This window comes from Dromiciops gliroides, chromosome 1, assembly GCF_019393635.1.
Source record: "Dromiciops gliroides isolate mDroGli1 chromosome 1, mDroGli1.pri, whole genome shotgun sequence".
NCBI lineage: Eukaryota > Metazoa > Chordata > Mammalia > Microbiotheria > Microbiotheriidae > Dromiciops > Dromiciops gliroides.
The window spans coordinates 254,535,273-254,554,029 of NC_057861.1; the positions used below are offsets into that span (position 1 = coordinate 254,535,273).

General features: G+C 35.5%; 1 protein-coding gene across 1 annotated transcript in view; it reads right to left on the bottom strand.

The window, feature by feature from the left end:
• PRKDC (protein kinase, DNA-activated, catalytic subunit) overlaps positions 1–18,757 on the bottom strand; it is a 174,792-nt gene that overhangs the window by 93,904 nt on the left and 62,131 nt on the right. Inside the window, exons 32-40 of the mRNA XM_043967385.1 lie at positions 17,284–17,507; positions 15,993–16,201; positions 11,556–11,688; positions 9,715–9,873; positions 5,410–5,613; positions 4,235–4,420; positions 3,586–3,690; positions 2,671–2,838; positions 774–901 (exon numbers count right to left, since the gene is read on the bottom strand). Coding sequence (XP_043823320.1) covers positions 774–901; positions 2,671–2,838; positions 3,586–3,690; positions 4,235–4,420; positions 5,410–5,613; positions 9,715–9,873; positions 11,556–11,688; positions 15,993–16,201; positions 17,284–17,507 — 1,516 coding nt within the window. The remainder of the gene's footprint in view (positions 1–773; positions 902–2,670; positions 2,839–3,585; positions 3,691–4,234; positions 4,421–5,409; positions 5,614–9,714; positions 9,874–11,555; positions 11,689–15,992; positions 16,202–17,283; positions 17,508–18,757) is intronic.

An 18,757-nucleotide genomic window follows, 5' to 3' on the forward strand; every position in this document is an offset into this window, starting at 1 on the left:
CCTTTTTAACTGTCTTTAATCATCATTAGCAATAAAAATAATAATAATAAAAATTCTCCATCAAAGTCCTACTCTGATATCTCATCATGAAATGGATGAGACCCTTCTGGGTTCTCAAAGGCTAAGCCAATAGACTAAATGCTTTGGCAGGTCCTATAAATCTAGAAAGGCTTCAATTGCTAAGTCCAGGGATAAACTTTGTGTCTATTATCCAAAGACCATTCTCATTAAGATTTGGGAAGTTCCTTATCAGTTAGGTCACAAGACAATTTTTTTTTTTTACTATGGCATCTACTAAGTTGTATAAGTCATCCACTAAGTTATAAATATGTTACTGCATCAATAAGAGTAACCATGGTGATTAAATAAATTACAGATCCGTCAAGTACTAAAATAATCATAATAGTTCAAGTTTAAATAGTAAATCTGAACAATTAGAAAATGTTTTCATGCACATTATATCTTTGATCCTCACAATAGCCCAACAGAGGGGATGGGTCCTTATTATTTCACCTTACAGAGAAGGCAATAGCAATTTTCTGGAAAGAAAATTGAATCTAGAGACAGAAAATGGGTTTTGAACCCAGCTCAACTGCTTACAAGCCACATGACCTCAGGACAAGTCATTTTATTTTTCTGAGTTTCCTCATCTGCAAAACAGACAAAATATCTACACTATACCATCTCATGGAGGTATGGTAAGAATAAAATTGGATACAATATGTAATTTAATAAACTATGCATGCACTTTATAAATTAAAAAAATTATTTACCTTCTAGCAATCCTTTGGAAAGTAGTTTGAAACAATTCTTCTATTACATGCCTCTGGTCCCGACAAAGAATTTCTGTCATGAATTGCAATAACATAGGGCTCTGGGATAATTCTAATGCATCTAGAAACTAAAAGAATTAATTTTGGTCATAATATTATACTATTTCTTTTTTATTTGTACATGAATAATGAAGAAATATTTGTTTTAGGAATTCATTTTATGTATTTTCCATTCATTCTTTACTATATATTCTATCCCCTAATTATAACTACCTTTTACTATCAAGTTATATAGTATCTGAATAAACACAAGAAAAAGATAAAAAACTGGCCTTTATTACATACAACACATGTGTATAATAATCCAACATTATGATATTCAAATGAACATTTTATTAGAATATGGTATAAAACAATGAATATTTGTGAAAGCCTTAAAAACAAAAGAAAGTAAAAGTTTGAATAGTTGCACAGAAAAACATTTTAGTGGTGGAAGGTGGAGACAAGCCAGGAGAATGTATCCACATGAAGAACTCCCAGTAAAAAAACACTATCCCCTCAATATAAAATGGCAATTTATTTGTTACTCAGTTTTAGAGAATTGCCTGGGATAGTGTATCCAGGATCACAATAGATAAATAAATAATAACTTTATTTTTATGTAAATATAAAGCCAGTATAGATCAGAGAAAAAAGTGGATTTTTGATTTCAAGGGCTTCTTGATTTCAAGGCCAACCATCAAATACACCATATAAGAAGCTGCTTTTTCACTATTTTTTAAAAAATGTTTTTTTTTAACAAAAATCTACTTTTTCCCTCCCTTGTGGTTATTCTTTGAAGTAATTATATTTCTTAATCTTTCAAGCTGTTTGTTTTTACAATATTATAGCTAATGTGTAAACTGTTCTTCTAGTGTTGCTTATTTCACTTTGCATCAGTTCATACGAATCTTTCCAAGTTTCTCTGAAACCATCTTCTTCATCACTTCTTACAGCACAATTATATTTCATTATATTCATATACCACATATAACTTGTTCAGTTCTTCCCCAATTCATGGGAGCCCCCTTTAGTTTCTGCTTCCCCCCCCCCGCTACAAATATTATAAGTTCTTTTCCTCTTTCTTTGATCTTTCTGGGTAATTTGCCTAATAGTATTTTGCTGCAGTCAAAGAGTAGGCACAATTTACTGACTTTTGTCCCAAACTGTATACCTCCACCAATGATACATTACTATACTTGTTTTACCACAGTACCTCTAAAATTTGTCATTTTCTTTTTTTTGCCAACTTTGCCAATCTAATGAGTACAAGGTTTCTCAGAGTTGCTTTAATTTGCCTTTTTCTAATTACTAGTGATTTGAAACATTTTTCATATGGCTAGAGAATGCTATTCTTTGACCATTTAGCAAAAGGGGGATGGTTCTTATAAATTTGAATCAGTTCCTTGAGTATCTTGGAAATAATACCCGGGGGCAGCTAAGTGGCACCGTGGATAAAGCACTGGCCTTGGATTCAGGAGGACCTGAGTTCAAATCCAGCCTCAGACACTTGACACTTAACTAGCTGTGTGACCCTGGGCAAGTCACTTAACCCTCATTGCCCCACCAAAAAAAAAAAAAAAAAAAAAGAAATAATACCCGTATCATAAAAACTTCCCATTATTAATCTTACTAAATGAAAAGGAAAAAACTATCTTAAAATATTGAAGCTTGCTTCAAGAATTACTTCAAATCTTAGAATGAATTCAATATTATTCTTCTAATCACAGTAGAATGGTTTTCTATTTTGTGACATTTATATTCATCATCTCATTTTCATTTTTAAAAACAGGAAAGCAACTGAATAAATAGTTAACAAACAATATTTCAGATTTATACAACTGTGTTCATTACTAACCTTTTTTGTGCAGTCCACATAGTTGTTGTACTTCAGAGTTCCATGGACAAACTCATGAGATGTCATAGGGAAATTAGAAGCCACAAGCTTTTCAAGTGCAAGCTTAAGGTCTTCAAGTCTTTCCCCAGTAAGATTGGTAAAGAATGGAAGAATGATCAAAGCTTGACCCTATTAAGGAAACATCAGCAATATAGACATTTGAGATGATTACTAAAAGTGGCCAATAGTCGATACTGATTAATTAAAATTATTATTTGCTAAAGGTACTTAAAATGAGCTAATATGAAATGAATTATCTCAGTATAATGCTTAAATTTTTTTTTTTAGTGAGGCAATTGGAGTTAAGTGACTTGCCCAGGGTCACACAGCTAGTAAGTATTAAGTGTCTGAGGCCGGATTTGAACTCAGGTACTCCTGACTCCAGGGCCGGTGCTCTATCCTTAAATTTTATTTTAAGTGTAAAATGTGAAAAAGCCTCAAATCTTAGCCTTCCTTCTTTTAGGTCATTCACCAACTAGCATTTTGGCAAACTCATAGGAAAACACACACACACACACACACACACACACACACACACAGAGATATCAATATAGATACAGAATTTTGTATGATTATACTATAAACTCACAGGGTATGTTCTAGTAATGCATATAGACTCTATGCAATCTGCATAGATCTGTGACACTAAGGAGAGAATCTAGCCTGCACCTTCAGAGCTGGTTCAAGACTCTGAGTGATCCCTGAGTGAGGTAATACCCCACCTTCCTCACTGAGTCTGAAGAGCGCTCAAGTGGGAAAGTGGAAAAGTAGATTTCCTGAATAATCTCCAAAGTTCTCTTTCCAAGACCATAAGAATTTCTCTTTCTCTACATCATCCTGTAAGAATTCATATAAAAGAAAAAAAACGTAACTTGCCTTTAAATTCAGCCCCAACTTTGGATCATCTAATAAACTGGTATATGTGGTGAAGACATCCAAGAAAGCTCCATGATTTATACTACAAGATACAGATGAGTCTATCTGAAAAGATTAAAAATAAACAATAATAATTTGGACAGTGTCTATACTTTCCCAAAAGACTACTACTTCCCCTATGTTTCCCTCATATTTTATATTTCACAAATGGAATATATTTTTATGTTTTAATTAACTTTTTTTTTTTTGGCAGGGCTATGGGGGTTAAATGACTTGCCCAGGGTCACACAGCTAGTAAGTGTTAAGTGTCTGAGGCCGGATTTGAACTCAGGTACTCCTGACTCCAGGGCCGGTACTCTATCCACTGCGCCATCTAGCTGCCCCTTTAATTAACTTTTAAAAAATATTTTACAAATTAAAATAAAATAGACAGAAAGTACCCCGAAAAGCAACTCACTTCACAAATACAAGATTCATAACATGCTAGGGAAGAATGAAAATGACAAATATTGCTATTTCCAAACCAAAATTTAAAAATGCAGCTCATCAGAACCTATCTTCATCTCACCAATATTTTAAAAAAACTTCAGAAAGAAATTGCTTGATACAGATATAAATACAATAGCATTTTAAAGCAACTGCAAAATACCTGTAGAATTTTAGCCATCAGAGTCAAAACTGCCATTTTGCTTTCTGGAGCAGAATCTTTGGCCCACCATGTGTCAAGTTTCTTCCAATTTTGAAGAATTGTTGCCACTAATTTCATTCCTTGCTGCTTCCGTACAGCTCGATCCCGGAAGCTCTGATCTAACATACCATTCAAAATAGCACCCACCTGAAATGAAAATGTTTTCTTTTACAATTGTTGATTGACATTTTTTTAACACAGCATCATTTTTTTTCATCATAAAAGTATTTTCTTATTTTCTAGTTACATGTAAAGATAGTTTTCAACATTTGTTTTTATAAGATTTCTAGTTTCAAATTTTTCTCCCTCCCTCCCCTCTCCCCAAGACAGCAAGCAATCTGATATAGGTGCAATAATCACATTAAACATATTTCTGTATTAGTCATGCTGTGAAAGAAGAATCAGAGCAAAAGGGAAAAACCTCGAAAAAAGAAAAACAAAAAAATTAGAAATAGTATGGTTCAATCTACATCTAGATTCCACAGTTCTTTTTTCTGGATGTGGAGAGCATTTTCCATCATGAGTCCTTTGGAACTATCTTGGACCACTGTATTGCTAAGAAGAGTCAAATCTATCACAGTTGATCAACTTACAATGTTGTTGATACTATAACACAGCATCATTTTTAAGGAGTATTTCTTGCCTCAAGACTGACCAAAAAAAAAAAAAAGTTTAAAAATTGCTCAATTCTGCATACAGGGCCAAAAAAAATTTTTTCATGCTGTGGCTACTTAAAGTCAAATATATTCTGGGTTGATAACAGCCACAAAACAATCTTCCGTAGCAGACACTAACAGGTAGTGCTATTGCTAATTTTAGAATGAAGATATAAATTTCAGGAAATGATCTACTCTACCTTAATAGGATATATAAGGATAGATAGATACCAACAGAAATAATGTACATTTTCATTTTTTAAAAACAGCTTTTTTTTTAACCTAAACATTAATCTTTCCCCAATAATTAGTCTGCTCAGGGTGCAGATTTTACTGATACCAAAAACCTGGCATAAACTAAATATTCTACAAAATGAAGCATCATGAAGTACTTCCACCAGTAGTTTTTTTGAATGCAAGATATTCTAGGTAATCTGTGACAATTTCTATGTATAATTATTCAAAGAAAATGCTCAATACCATTTTGGCATTATCCACAGATGATTTCATAAGCTCTAATATAGCAGTATCAAGATTTTTCAGTAGTTCAGTGTTGATGACTTCTGAGAATAGGCTATAGAAATATTCTCCATGGGAGAAGCTGATTAGATTCTTCTGAGATGTTCCTGAGAGTGGCACAGAGAGCACTACTGTATTCAACAGCAGATTCACTAGCTCTTCACACTGCGAAAAGTAAGAAAAATTGGTACTTATCTTTATTTAAAAATATAATTTAAGAAAAATATCTTTAAATAATTTATGTTTCTGAAGCTGAAAACAGTACTAAAGAAATTAAGCATTTGATATTGTGATGAAATAATGGGATTTAGCAGTTACTCAAAGACCCACCTGGAGATTAATCTATACTGACTGAATCAAGTGAGAGTGACTGACTGCTGATTAAGCCTACTTCAAGTTAATTGGACTGTAATCACATCTGGCTATCCCTGAAGAAGGTATTGTTCTCAGAAACTAGACTGTGAACTCGACTTGAGAACACCTTCAAAGCCAATGGATTTGGATGACGCCAACCAATCACCTTGAAGCAGTGTGTAAGGACCGCCTCTGTTCCAGATCTATAAAAAGCTTCCACAAACAGCTTGCTAGGGAGTTCCTGATTAAAGCAGGTACGTGGAGGAGGACTTCAGGAAGAACCCAACCAGGCTGGAACTCTAGGCTAGACTGGTGCTGAAGCTTCTGATTTAAGGCGACCACAATTTAGATTTTAAACATCACAATATAATATAATTCTGGACCTTTTTCTTTTGAAAAAAATTTATATTTTATCATCCAGCTGATAAAATCTATGGTCTAAATAAAAATGAAAGAAAGATCCTTTCAGCCACTGATATACTTTCACTTACAGTGAATATATTGAAGACCATTGAGTCCAACCCTCAATCTCTATCTACGAAAGAACCTGGTTTGATACATAGAATTATAGAATTCTGAAACTCAGTCACCCTAACTATCACATATATGATACTCCTAAGGAGAACACAGGATAATTTTGTCCAAGAAAAGAATCGCCATATTTCAAAGCTTTGGAAATAAACTTCAAAGAAATAGCTTTTCTTTTCTATTGCATAATATAAGTATGGAAAGAGTTTATCATTCAACTCCCCTCACTAAACCCTCAGACCCCTCCTTCACCCTCCCAATGTTGGCAGAGATGGAAAGATCTTAGGAAAAATGTTAGGTCAGGGGGTGAGGTGGGAGTGGTGGAAAGGAATATGTATGTTCTCCCAGGGCTTTTCTCCACCAAAGGAAAATGTGTCATAAAGTTGTCATACATTGCTATATATTCCTTTACTACATCAAAAATTATGCAATGGGAAGAGTTTTATGTAAAATAATTTTAAATTAGTTAATACTACTCATATAGAAAAAAGACCATACAAATACAATCAAAAAAGTTGAAAGGCAGGATGCCAAAACAGATAAGAGAAATGGACTCAAGAGTCAGGAAGACCAGGGTTCAAGCTATTTGACCCTGCCTAAGTCACTTAATCTTAGTTCCCCAAGCATGTAAAGCCTGGTACCTTCCTTTCGTTCCAGCCTTCTTACACATTACTGTCCTCTATACATACTGGCCTACTTAAGATTCCTTATGTTCTTCCATCTCCTGTCTCCAAAAGTTTGCTGTGGTTACCTCTCATTCTTCCCTCCTTACCTTGGCCTTCTGACTCCAAGTCCAATGCCCTGTGCCAGCAAGACTAAAAGGCTGTTTACAATTAAGTTTGGAGGGATGCTACTACTAAAAATTTCTATATCCTATGGATTAGTGTTTGTATACAAGAAGACACTAAACTCTATTTTCCCCTTTCCACTATAAAAAAGAAATTAATAACATCTAATTACAATATAATTAGCTCTGTGGAAAATTAATTTTTTTCAAACATCAAATGAAATTATTATTTCTAAATGAAAATTTCATATTTAAATTTTATATTTAAAAGGCTGTTTTCAATAAATTTGTGGATTATCTTATTTTTCTTTTCTCAACTTTTTCAGAAAACAGTGCATTTTATATCTGCTTAACCTTATGGAGTATACTAAATTAGTCAATAAGCAAGCATTTATTAAGAGCTTACTATGTGTCAGGCATTGTGCTAAGTGCTCAGGATACAAATAAGAAGGACAAAAACAAAATTCCTTCCCTCAAAAAGATCTCATATTCCAAAGAAGGAGATAATATTCAAATAACTATGAACATACTATATATACAATGTTAATAGAAGGCTATCTCAAAGAGAAGGCACTAGAAGCTGGAGGGAATGGGCCACTAGGTAAGAACTGTTCCAGAAGGTAGGATCTGAATTGAGTCTTTTTTGGGTGGGACAATGAGGGTTAAGTGACTTGCCCAGGGTCACACAGCTAGTAAGGGTCAAATTTCTGAGGTCATATTTGAACTCAGGTCCTCCTGAATCCAGGGCGAATGCTTTATCCACTGTGCCACCTAGCTGCCCCCTGAATTGAATCTTAAAGGAAAGTATCCAAGGTACGGGAGACAGCCAATGAAAAGGTACAGGGTGGAAGATGTAGTACCATGTTTGAGGAACAGAAAGCTGGCCAGCCAGTGTGGTTGAATGTTAGATGCATAGAGGGGAGAAAACTATAAAAAGACAAGAAAGGTAGGAAGGGGGGTAGATTGTGACGGGCTTTAAATGACAAAAGATTTTATATTTAATTCTGGAAGAGGGAGATACTGATGAGTAGGGGGATGAATAGTCAGATTTTTGCTTTAGGAGAATTGGATGATAGACCAAAATGGGAGGAGACTTAAGACAGGTAAGAGGGAGCAGTGGGGTACTGACTGTGTGATTAGAAAGGGATGCATAAGGGCAGCTAGGTGGTGCAATGGATAAAGCACCGGCCCTGGATTCAGGAGTACCTGAGTTAAAATCTGACCTCAGACACTTGACACTTACTAGCTGTATGACCCTGGGCAAGTCACTTAACCCCCAGTGCCCTGCAAAAAAAAAAAAAGAAAAAGAAAAAAAAGAAAGGGATGCATATGAGAAATGTTGTGAAGGGAGAAATGACAAAACTTGGAAACTCATTGGACATGAACGTGAGTAAGTAAATGAGGATGACACCAAGGTTGGGAACCTGAGGTTCACAAGGTTGTGGTGCCCTCACGAGCAATAGGAAAAATTAGGAAGAGTGGAGAGGTTAGGGGTAAAGACAATGAGTTCTGTTGTCCATATGTTGAATTAGAGATGTCTACAGGATAGTCAGTTCAAGATGTCTGAGGAGAGAATTGGTGATCGAAGAATGGAATTTAGAAGAGAAAGTAGGACAAGATATATAGATCTGGGAATCACCTGTACAGATATACTCATTGAATCCATGTGAGCTGATGAGATTGTATAGAGGGAGAAAAAGAGAAATCTGTTTGTTATACAATTTTTTTTCTTTTTATAGACACTAGATTCCTTTATGTTAATAAGCTTTTAGACTCATTTGCAACAAAAATAAGAATTTTTAAAGGTAAATTTGGAACTACTATCTTAATAGTAAAATTAAGTAAAACTCCAAAAAAAAATTAAGTAAAAGTTTAAAAAAATAAGGATGTTTAAAAGGTAAATTTGGATTTGCTATTTAATAAGATACTTTTAAATTTAATACACCAAGCATGATAAATTTTGAAGCAAAGAAAGTTATGAACAATGCAATTTTATGCTCTGTAAAGACATTTTAGACCTCATAGGAAAAGAAAAAAGTACTTTATATATTTTTCTTTACTCCAAAATTTCCAACTTTACTAACAGAAAACAATGAAAGAAGACAAAATGCTTACTTTGCCTTCCACATTTTCAATTTTTTTCCATGAAAATCTGTACCCCTAGTCTGGCAACATTAAATATTACTTGAAGTTGGATAGCACAGATCTTGGCAAGGAGACAATAGCATGAAGAACAGAACATATATCATATCACACAGGACTGGGAAAGCAAACACTTGACCTAAATTAAATAATTTAGGACTATCTTTGTAAGAAGTAGTCATGGAGCTCACAACAAACACAGTATTTCTTGGGTGTTTTCAAATCATCTGAAAAAAACCAGAGTAAGATTTAACTTTCATTATCATATTTCAGTGTCATGTCAAAGACCAACATTTTCTGAAGGATTATGGATGTTCATTCCTATAGAAATCATTTACCACAATATCCCAGCTACTCAATGGAATGCTAAACTCTATTTTTAGAAACAAAAGGTAAGAGGGGCTACATATTTCTGTAACTGATACACTGCATTACAAAACTTTTTTTTCTCCTACCAATCCTCCAAAAGCAAAGGCCAGCTCCAGAAGTCCGCTTGCCAATCGTTTACTACTGATTTCTAGTGAGGGAAGAGCAGTCCTCTCATCTCCAGGTGCAATGCCTTTATAAACAACAGACAGGAGCTTAGTGCCAATTGGATGGGGTAGATCTGTAGCCTAAAATAAACAGATATTCAATAATAAAATATTAAGCAACATTACAGCTATAAAACTTTTCCTAAAGTCTATAAAAAGTATTTTGTTTTAAAAGTTTCAATATATAAATTGTCAAGAGAAGAACAAACAGTTCTCCAGGGAAGAAACCTAAGCTATCAACAAACCTATGAAAAAATACCTCAAATCACTAATGTGAGAAAGGCCAATTAAATACACTGATGTTCTACCTTACATCCATCAGATTGGCAAAGGTGACAGAAAAGGAAATTGATAATTGTTGGGAAGGCTGTTCGAGGACAAGCAGACTAATGAACTGTTGCTAGAGTTGTAAACTGGTCCACTTGTTATGGAAAGCAATTTGAAACTATACCCCAAAAGTCAACAAACTGTACATATTCTCTCTGACCCAGAGATATAATTATAAGAGTATATCTCAAAGGAGATCAAAGAAATTGAGAAAGGTCTAAAATATACAAAAATATAGTAATACTTCTTTGTTTTGAGGGAAAGACTGGAAATCAAGTGGGCTTTCCATCAGATAGGGAATGGTTGAACCACCTATGATCTAAGTTTAATGGTTATACCATTCTTATGGTACAGGAATGGAATGGATTATTGTGCCACAAGAAATTATGAAAAAGGACAGGTAATGAGAACCCTGGGAAGATTTCTGTGAACTGATCCAGAGTGAAATGAGTAGAATCAGGAACCATATTTATACAATGATGGCAACACTATAAAAGACAACAGATTTAAAAGATTTAAGAACTCTGATCAATGCACTAACTGACCATGACTCCAAAAGACTGATAACTAAGCAGGCCTGATACCTCTAAGAGATGAACTGTAGGTGTAGAATGGGCATACATTTCCAGATACAATCATTAGAACATATTTTTTTTAACTTGACTATACTTTTACAAGGAAGGGTACATAGGGTATGTAGTGATAGTTACACAAAATGAAAAGACTGTCAATGGAACATCTTAAAAATATAAATGAGAATAAAATTAAGTTCAGGAAGCACAGGCGAGCAAAAGATTTAATGGTTAAGCACACTCAAGTTTATATATTTATTTTAAAATACTCAAGGTTTGCTATATAGCCCTCCCCTTTATGACCTTCCTTATATATGTAAAATGCTATTTGTTGATGATACTCTGACTAATAAAAAATGTTTAAAGAATATATATCTTGTTCTTTATGAGCAAATGAGTTTCATTACCTTGCAAGGTGTTTAATTTGGTAATGTAAACTCAGTTATATTTTCTAGGGTCAATTTTTCCCATGTTGCCTAATTCTGCAAACGCTACTATAAATTTTTTTTAAATTATTTTTTTACTAACTTCCTTATTCTGTATATGAGCACAGAATATTCATATAGAGAACCTACAGAAGTACAACTGGTGATTTAACACAAATAATTTCAGAGAAAACTATTTGGCAGAAATTGAAGTTTTTAAACTTTAATTTTAAAATAAGTTCAAGTTATCTGTTTGGGAGTGTACACCTGTGTCACTCACAAGGTAAAATGAAAATGCCTTAAGTGTTTTTGTAACTTGAAATATACAGAGTTATGTGTATATTAAAGGTCCTTGACAAATGATACAAATGAATACAAGAATTCAATACAATCGAGGCAACAGACTTGTAAATTATTTCTTTTCCATGAAAATGTTTACCTGAGACTCTACTGTAGAATGCAGAAGACCTGCTTTATGGAGTTGTTTACAGGCTGACAGGATAGAAGCCAGATTAGCTCTATCAAATCGAGCATCTGGGTTGTATAAATCAACAGCACAAATTACTTCAATGCTGGACAGGTAAGAAAAAAGGAAAAAAAAAATTAGTTTCTGATCTCAATAAATCCCATCAGTACAATATAGAAAAAATGTTACATGAATTCATTTACAAGCATATTGTTGGTTACTTAGTACCTTTCTACCAGTCCTGGAATCAGATCTGTGGGCAATATAACATGATCCTAATGCGTCTGAGAAAAATGCCTGGCAAAGCTCAGCTATTTCCAGGCATGTGGCTAGATTAGATGTAGCTAAGTTTTGGCATGTATTTTATTATCTATGATTGGTCTCTGTTTTCAATTTGGGCTCTGAATTCATTAGCAAATTTCACTGGATAATCTTCATTAATTATCTTTCTTTCTTTGCAGGGCAATGAGGGTTAAGTGACTTGCCCAGGGTCACACAGCTAGCAGGCGTCATGTCTGAGGCTGGATTTGAACTCAGGTCCTCCTGAATCCAGGGCTGGTGCTTTATCCACTGCACTACCTAGCTGCCCCCTTCTTCATTAATTATCAATAGATTGAATATCTATTGCATACAAGTCTCAAGACTTCAATAAATGCATAATCTAATAAAGGTTGTAAGACATATACAAAAAATAAAGTAAAAACACACAGGGCTTAGGTGGAAGACTAGGCATTTTCTCTGCTGTTTGTGACCTCTCCAAAATAAGAATTACACAGCCTGGGATACCCAAAGTCCTGATGAGCTAACAGCAAAAAAGGTTAATACCCTAATCCTAACTCAGCACCCCTTTCTACCTTACCATGGTCCTTGGAAAACCAAAAGCCAGAAGCTTGCTAGGCTAGTATAGCAGTGAAGCTCTACTACATAAGAACTCAGTCTAAAAACTGAGGAAAAGAGAGCCTTGAGGCAGACACCTGTGTGGGGCTGTGTAAAGCTCTGTTACGTCTGAAGGAAAGAATGAAGGATCCCGCTAGAGCTTTTTAGAAAAAGAAGTAAAAAATGAAATTTTTAAAACTGATGAAAGAAACTGAGGAAGGAGGATTAACTGAGGGGAGAAAAAGAGGAAGAGAATTAAATAACTAGAAAAAAGGGGAAAAGGAGGAACTAAAATTCTAAGTTAAGCAAAACTCCAGGGAAGAAGGTAACAAACAGGAAGCAAAGAGTGGGGTTTTGAGGCAGAAGGGAAGAGAGCTGGTAGGAATAAAGTTGTCTTGATGTAGATTAAAAGTGAAAAGATAGGGGGCAGCTAGATGGCACAGTGGATAGAGCACCGGCCTTGGAGTCAGGAGTACCTGATTCAAATCTGGCCTCAGACACTTAACACTTATTAGCTCTGTGACCCTGGGCAAGTCACTTAACCCCAATTGCCTCACTAAAAAAAAAAAAAAAGAAAAAGAAAAAAAAAGTGAAAAGATAAAGCACTGTATTTATAGAAGAACAGGGGTGGACAGGAATCCAATTTTAGGGGGGGAAGATACAAAATGTCATGGAAGTTTATAGGAGAGAAAGATTACTTTCAACTGGGGAAATGGGAGGCAGAAATAAAGAAAAGCTTCTCTAAAGTATTAATATGTGAAATGAACCTTTGAAAACTGGCAAGGAATTGGAACTCCAAGCTGAAGATATGAAAGGATAAATGGTTCGGTTTCATTGGAAGACAGAATTCATAAAAGAAAGTAGTGGGAAATAAAATCATAAAGGTAGTGTCAGTTCTGCTGTAACACTTGTTTTGAAAACATGAATTTGTTTCAACTCAATTGATACATTAGGGAACATTTCTAGCGTTAATGTGAATCTTGAGATGTCTTATATGTGATTGCTTATGCAGAAATTATACATCATAATAACTCAAAAACTGTCATTTTTCTGATACCAACTTCCACAAGAAAACTTCAGGTCATTGTCAAGATAAAGTGCCATATTTATTACATATCTTCTGGTGCAATAGGAGCTAATAGGAAGAGGGCTGGTCCATCATGTCCTCCTTGTGTCCCGTCCCCCACTCCCCAAGATTTTACAAATCTAGGCCCATGGGAAACTGGATTCAGGCAGAGCAGCAGCTGGAGACTTTGAACTGCCACTATTACTGCTGTATTTATTTATTTCCTCATTTAACATGCATAAAAGTGTGCTACCATTTTTATTAGGGTCCTATCTTTTTTTTTTAATGTGTCACTGATGAAGTTATTGAGCTTTGTGCCCCTATCGCCATTTCCCCTATAAACCTGTGGTTTTTATTGTTCAATTTTGCACAGCTGGTACTTTTTTGAGGAACACATAAGTCAGTTATAGCAGAACTGACTATACAATAGTAGCAAATCATGGAAGGTCCTGAATGCTAAGCAAAATACTGTAATTTTTTATTTGACAGGGAAGTCATTCTGAGGGAGAAGAGTTTATGTGATAAAAGATACATTTTTTAGAATAATGTGGCAGTGGCATATATGCTCAACTGGAAATAAGGAGTGACTAGAGGGGGAGACTCTAAATTGCAACAATTTAAGCCAGTGTCCTCCAAAGGGGGAAGAGGCTTAACCTCAAGGGATATGTGACCAGCTAACTGGAGGCTACAGAGATAGGGTGCAACCCAGCTTCTCCACAACAGCCAATTGCATGGCTTGCCTCCAACATAATCAAAACCTATCCTTATCCCCACAGGCTCTCTCGGCTCTGCCCTATTCTTCTACTGTGTAATCTCCCAACCTTTACCTTACTACACCAGGCAATATTCTCTAAAGATACTCAATAATCTGGGCAGCTATGTGATGCAGTGGATAAAGCACTGGCACTGGATTCAGGAGGACCTGAGTTCAAATCCGACCTCAGACACTTGACACTCACTAGCTGTGGGACCCTGGGCAAGTCACTTAATCTTCATTGCCCCGCACTGCACCCCCCACCAAAAAGATACTCATAATCCAACCACTATCCCTAGTACCTATAGCACCAGCAGCAAAGGTATCATTGAGAAAACTACCATCTCTACAGCATATCCATTCCCTATCCCATGATCAACTTCTAGCTGTTCAAGTTTCCCTTCAGAGGGCAGGACTGGTGGGTAACAGTCCTGCCTCCCCTGTTTTTGTTCTTGGAGGGACAGAATGAGATAAAAAGATGGAAAAATTGTAATCTATATCACAGAACTCATTATATTATCTTCAACCACTCCCACTCCTCTTCCAAACTTCAGTATCACCACAGAGGGCACCAATCTCTTTCCAGTAACCCAGGTTCACAACTGCAGTGCCATCTTCAACATCTCACTCTCCACATCACCTATCCAATCAGTTGTCAAATCCTGTCATTCATTTTTACCCCCACAACATCTTTTATATCTGTCTCCTTCCTTCTAGTTGTACTTTTTACTCTACAACCATGACCCTATGTCATGGTTATCCTCCTGCCTGTAACTCCAACAGCCTAACTGATCTCCTTGCAGCATCTCTCCCTTTTCTACACAACTACCAACACAATTTTCCTAAAGTGAAGGCTTAATCATGTCTCCCATCTAGTCTACAAATTCCAATAGCTCCCTGTTGAGTCTAAGGATTAAATACTATCTTATTTTTATCCCATCCTTTCAAATTCCTATTTTTTTGTGTAAGCTTTATAATATACATAATTATTAGTACAGGTGCACATGTAATTTATAAATAAGTAAACATATACACATTGGGGGTGTGTTCTCAAAAATTTTTTACTGATGGTCAAAAAAATATTGGAGACCACTAGCATAAGAGAAAGGTAATAAAAGACCAAATTAGCGGGGAAATGGAAAGAATGGGATCCATATAAAAAGAGTTTGAGCAAAGGAAGAACTAAGAGGATTTACCTTTTCATTAGATATGGGAGTAAAGGGAGATAGAAGAATCTAAGATGATAAAAGTTTTTTTTTTTGGTGGGGCAATGAGGGTTAAGTGACTTGCCCAAGGTCACACAGGCTAGTGTCAAGTGTCTGAGGCCAGATTTGAACTCAGGTCCTCCTGAATCCAGGGTCAGTGCTTTAGCCACTGTGCCACCTAGCTGCCCCCCCGATGATAAAAGTTTTAAGCCAAACTACACCATGAAATATACCTTGAACAGAAATAGCTAAATCATAAAGAACAGTAGGTTTTAGGAGGACAATGAATCTGGTTTTGAATCTGTTTAGTTGAATGTACTGGTGAAATAGCGAGGCTGGAAATGTCCAGTAAAAAGTAGGAAATAATTTCTCCTAGTGTTCAAATAACTAATTTGAGTCATGAGAAACATTAAAAATGACACTACTCTGGTCAGCATCATAAATAAGATAAATAATTTTTACTGTAAGCCTTTACTAAGAAAGTTATAATTTTTAATTTAAATGCCTACCTTTGTGGCGTTATTCTTTTCTTTATGTTGATTTCTAAAGATTCCTTATATGGAGATTTTTTTAAGGCTTTCATAAGGTTCACACAGACATTGGGAAGATTATTCATTACTTGTACATCAGCTATGTTAAAACCAATACTTGATGGATCACACAATGTTTTGACTAAGAGTTCCATAAAGTAAGTGTTAAGTAAATCCTTCTCAAGGAGCTGTAAAAATGATTCAAATCAAATAAATTGGTTTAGGAAACAGTTATAAATATCCTTCTATAATACTGCAACCTCATTAATTTCATATTTGCAAAATTGAACTAAGGGTCTTTCTAAAATCACGGGATCATATAATATAACAAGATAGAATGATGAGAAAAAACTAAATATTCAGAGACATTAAGTTTCTTCTTACTCTAGGAAATTTTTATACTTTGCAAATTTCATTTTATTTTTCCTTTCAAGAATGATTATTTGCTAAAAGACAACCCAAGAAATACTAAATAAAAACCTTTATTTAATAGGTAATTTATAAATATCACTTTAAACCCAATTAGTGAATAGAAATGAAAAAATTCAAAGTATTAAAATTGTCTCAATTGTTTTCACCTACTATATCCACCTCAATCATTAGGTGATAAAATTGAGTTTGATCTGTTACAACAGCTTAGGCCCTTTTACCACCTGATTGGCCCTGAAGGCAATTCAAAAAGATGAGTTCCAAAAATCGTTTGGGCAATATCAGCATCACTAGAATAAATGTATGGTCTCCCATGCTGACAACTTTGAATGATAACTCTTTAAATGCATAAACTCCAGTATTTGTCTCTTAAACATCTCACTACTTTATAGTTTGTATACTTTTAGTTTTTGCTAAACCAGAAATGATCAAAACCATGAGATATCCTCTTGAAATATTACTTTTTTTTTCTTTCTTTTTTTTTTTAGTGAGGCAATTGGGGTCAAGTGACTTGCCCAGGGTCACACAGCTAGTAAGTGTTAAGTGTCTGAGGCTGGATTTGAACCCAGGTACTCCTGACTCCAGGGCCGGTGCTCTATCCACTGCGCCACCTAGCTGCCCCGAAATATTACTTTTGATCAATTCCTTGCAGCTTGATTCTAGTCTCCTATAACATCCTACAATTTTCATTATCATTTATTTGGTTAATTACACTTAAGCTTTGTTTTAACCAATTTATTTAAGAATTCTAAACTTGGAAAATGCTACCCTACAACTAGGATAAATAAATTGGCCATTATAAAGGTCATCAATTAAAAAGATTGCTTTTTGGTATTCCTACCTTCCAGACATCCTGACAAGTATTTAGAAGCATTGAGGAAAATTCCATAATTCTGACCACAATTGTACACTTGCTGTAATTATATTCTTCTCTTTCTTGTGGGCTGAACACGTTGCCTTTCACACCAGTGCCAAAGCATTTTTCTGCTGCTCTAATATCATGAAGAGCAATATTTTTTAAGAAAAAGCCCACAGCTTTCAAAAATGAAGACTTTGCTTTTGTGCCTAGAAATAATTGCAAAAATAAACAATTATTACACAATTATCTACTTCAAAACAAAGTTGGTGTGTATCCAGAAGATAACCAGGATGATGAAAGGTTTTTTAAGCATGGAACTAGGAATGTTTAGCTTGGATGGAGGATGGAGTGGAGTAAAAGGGAGGGGGACATGTTAGCAATCTTCAGTTATATGATGAAAAGCTGTTATGTAGAATTATGATTAGACTTGTTCTACTTGGCTTAAGAGAAAGTAGCCAGAAGCAAGGTGTAGAAGTTGCAAAGAGAACAATCTAGGCCAGATGTCAGAAAAACCTTCCTAACAATGAGAGTTATTCATCAGTGGAATGGTCTGCCTTTGAAGGTTTCCCTCTACTGGGGGTCTTCAAGCAGAAGATGAGTGATCATTCATCTATATTGTAGTGGAGATTTCTTTAGCTTTATGGAGAACTAAAAATATGTAATTAAAAGTACCATAAAGACAATCCAGTCTTTTTTTTTTTTTTAAGTAAGGCAATTGGGGTTAAGTGACTTGCCCAGGGTCACACAGCTAGTTAAGTGTTAAGTGTCTGAGGCTGGATTTGAACTCAGGTTCTCCTGACTCCAGGGCCAGTGCTTTATCCACTGTACCACACAGCTGCCCCAACAATCCAGTCTTACAAAACAGTTTTCTGGCTTTGGATTTCAAACTATTAACTTAAAAAAAAAAAATGAAAATGCAGGAGGCAACTAGGTGGCACAGTGGATAAAGCACCGGCCCTGGATTCAAGAGGACCTGAGTTCAAATCCGGCCTCAGACACTTGACACTTACTAGCTGGGTGACCCTGGGCAAGTCATTTGACCCTCATTGTCCCCCCCCCCCCCCGCAAAAGCAAATACTTCCTGCCAATTCAGTGACAACAATATACTTTTGGGGGGGGGGTGCAGGGCAGTGAGAGTTAAATAACTTGCCCAGGGTCACCCAGCTAGTAAGTGTCAAGTGTCTGAGGCCAGATTTGAACTCATGTACTCCTGAATCCAGGGCCGGTGCTTTATCCACTGCGCCACTTAGCTGCCTCCCACAATATACCATTAAGAGCAAGAAGGGTAAATTAATGAGTCACTGAAGAGTTTTAAATACAAAGTGCTTCTAATGATTCTTACTTTTATAATCATGAAGTCCTTTGGCTAAATGAAATGACTGTCTTTCAAATGGGGTACCCTTTCAACCTTTCTAAGACAACAGTGGTTCTTCAACATTTTGGTCTCTGGATCATT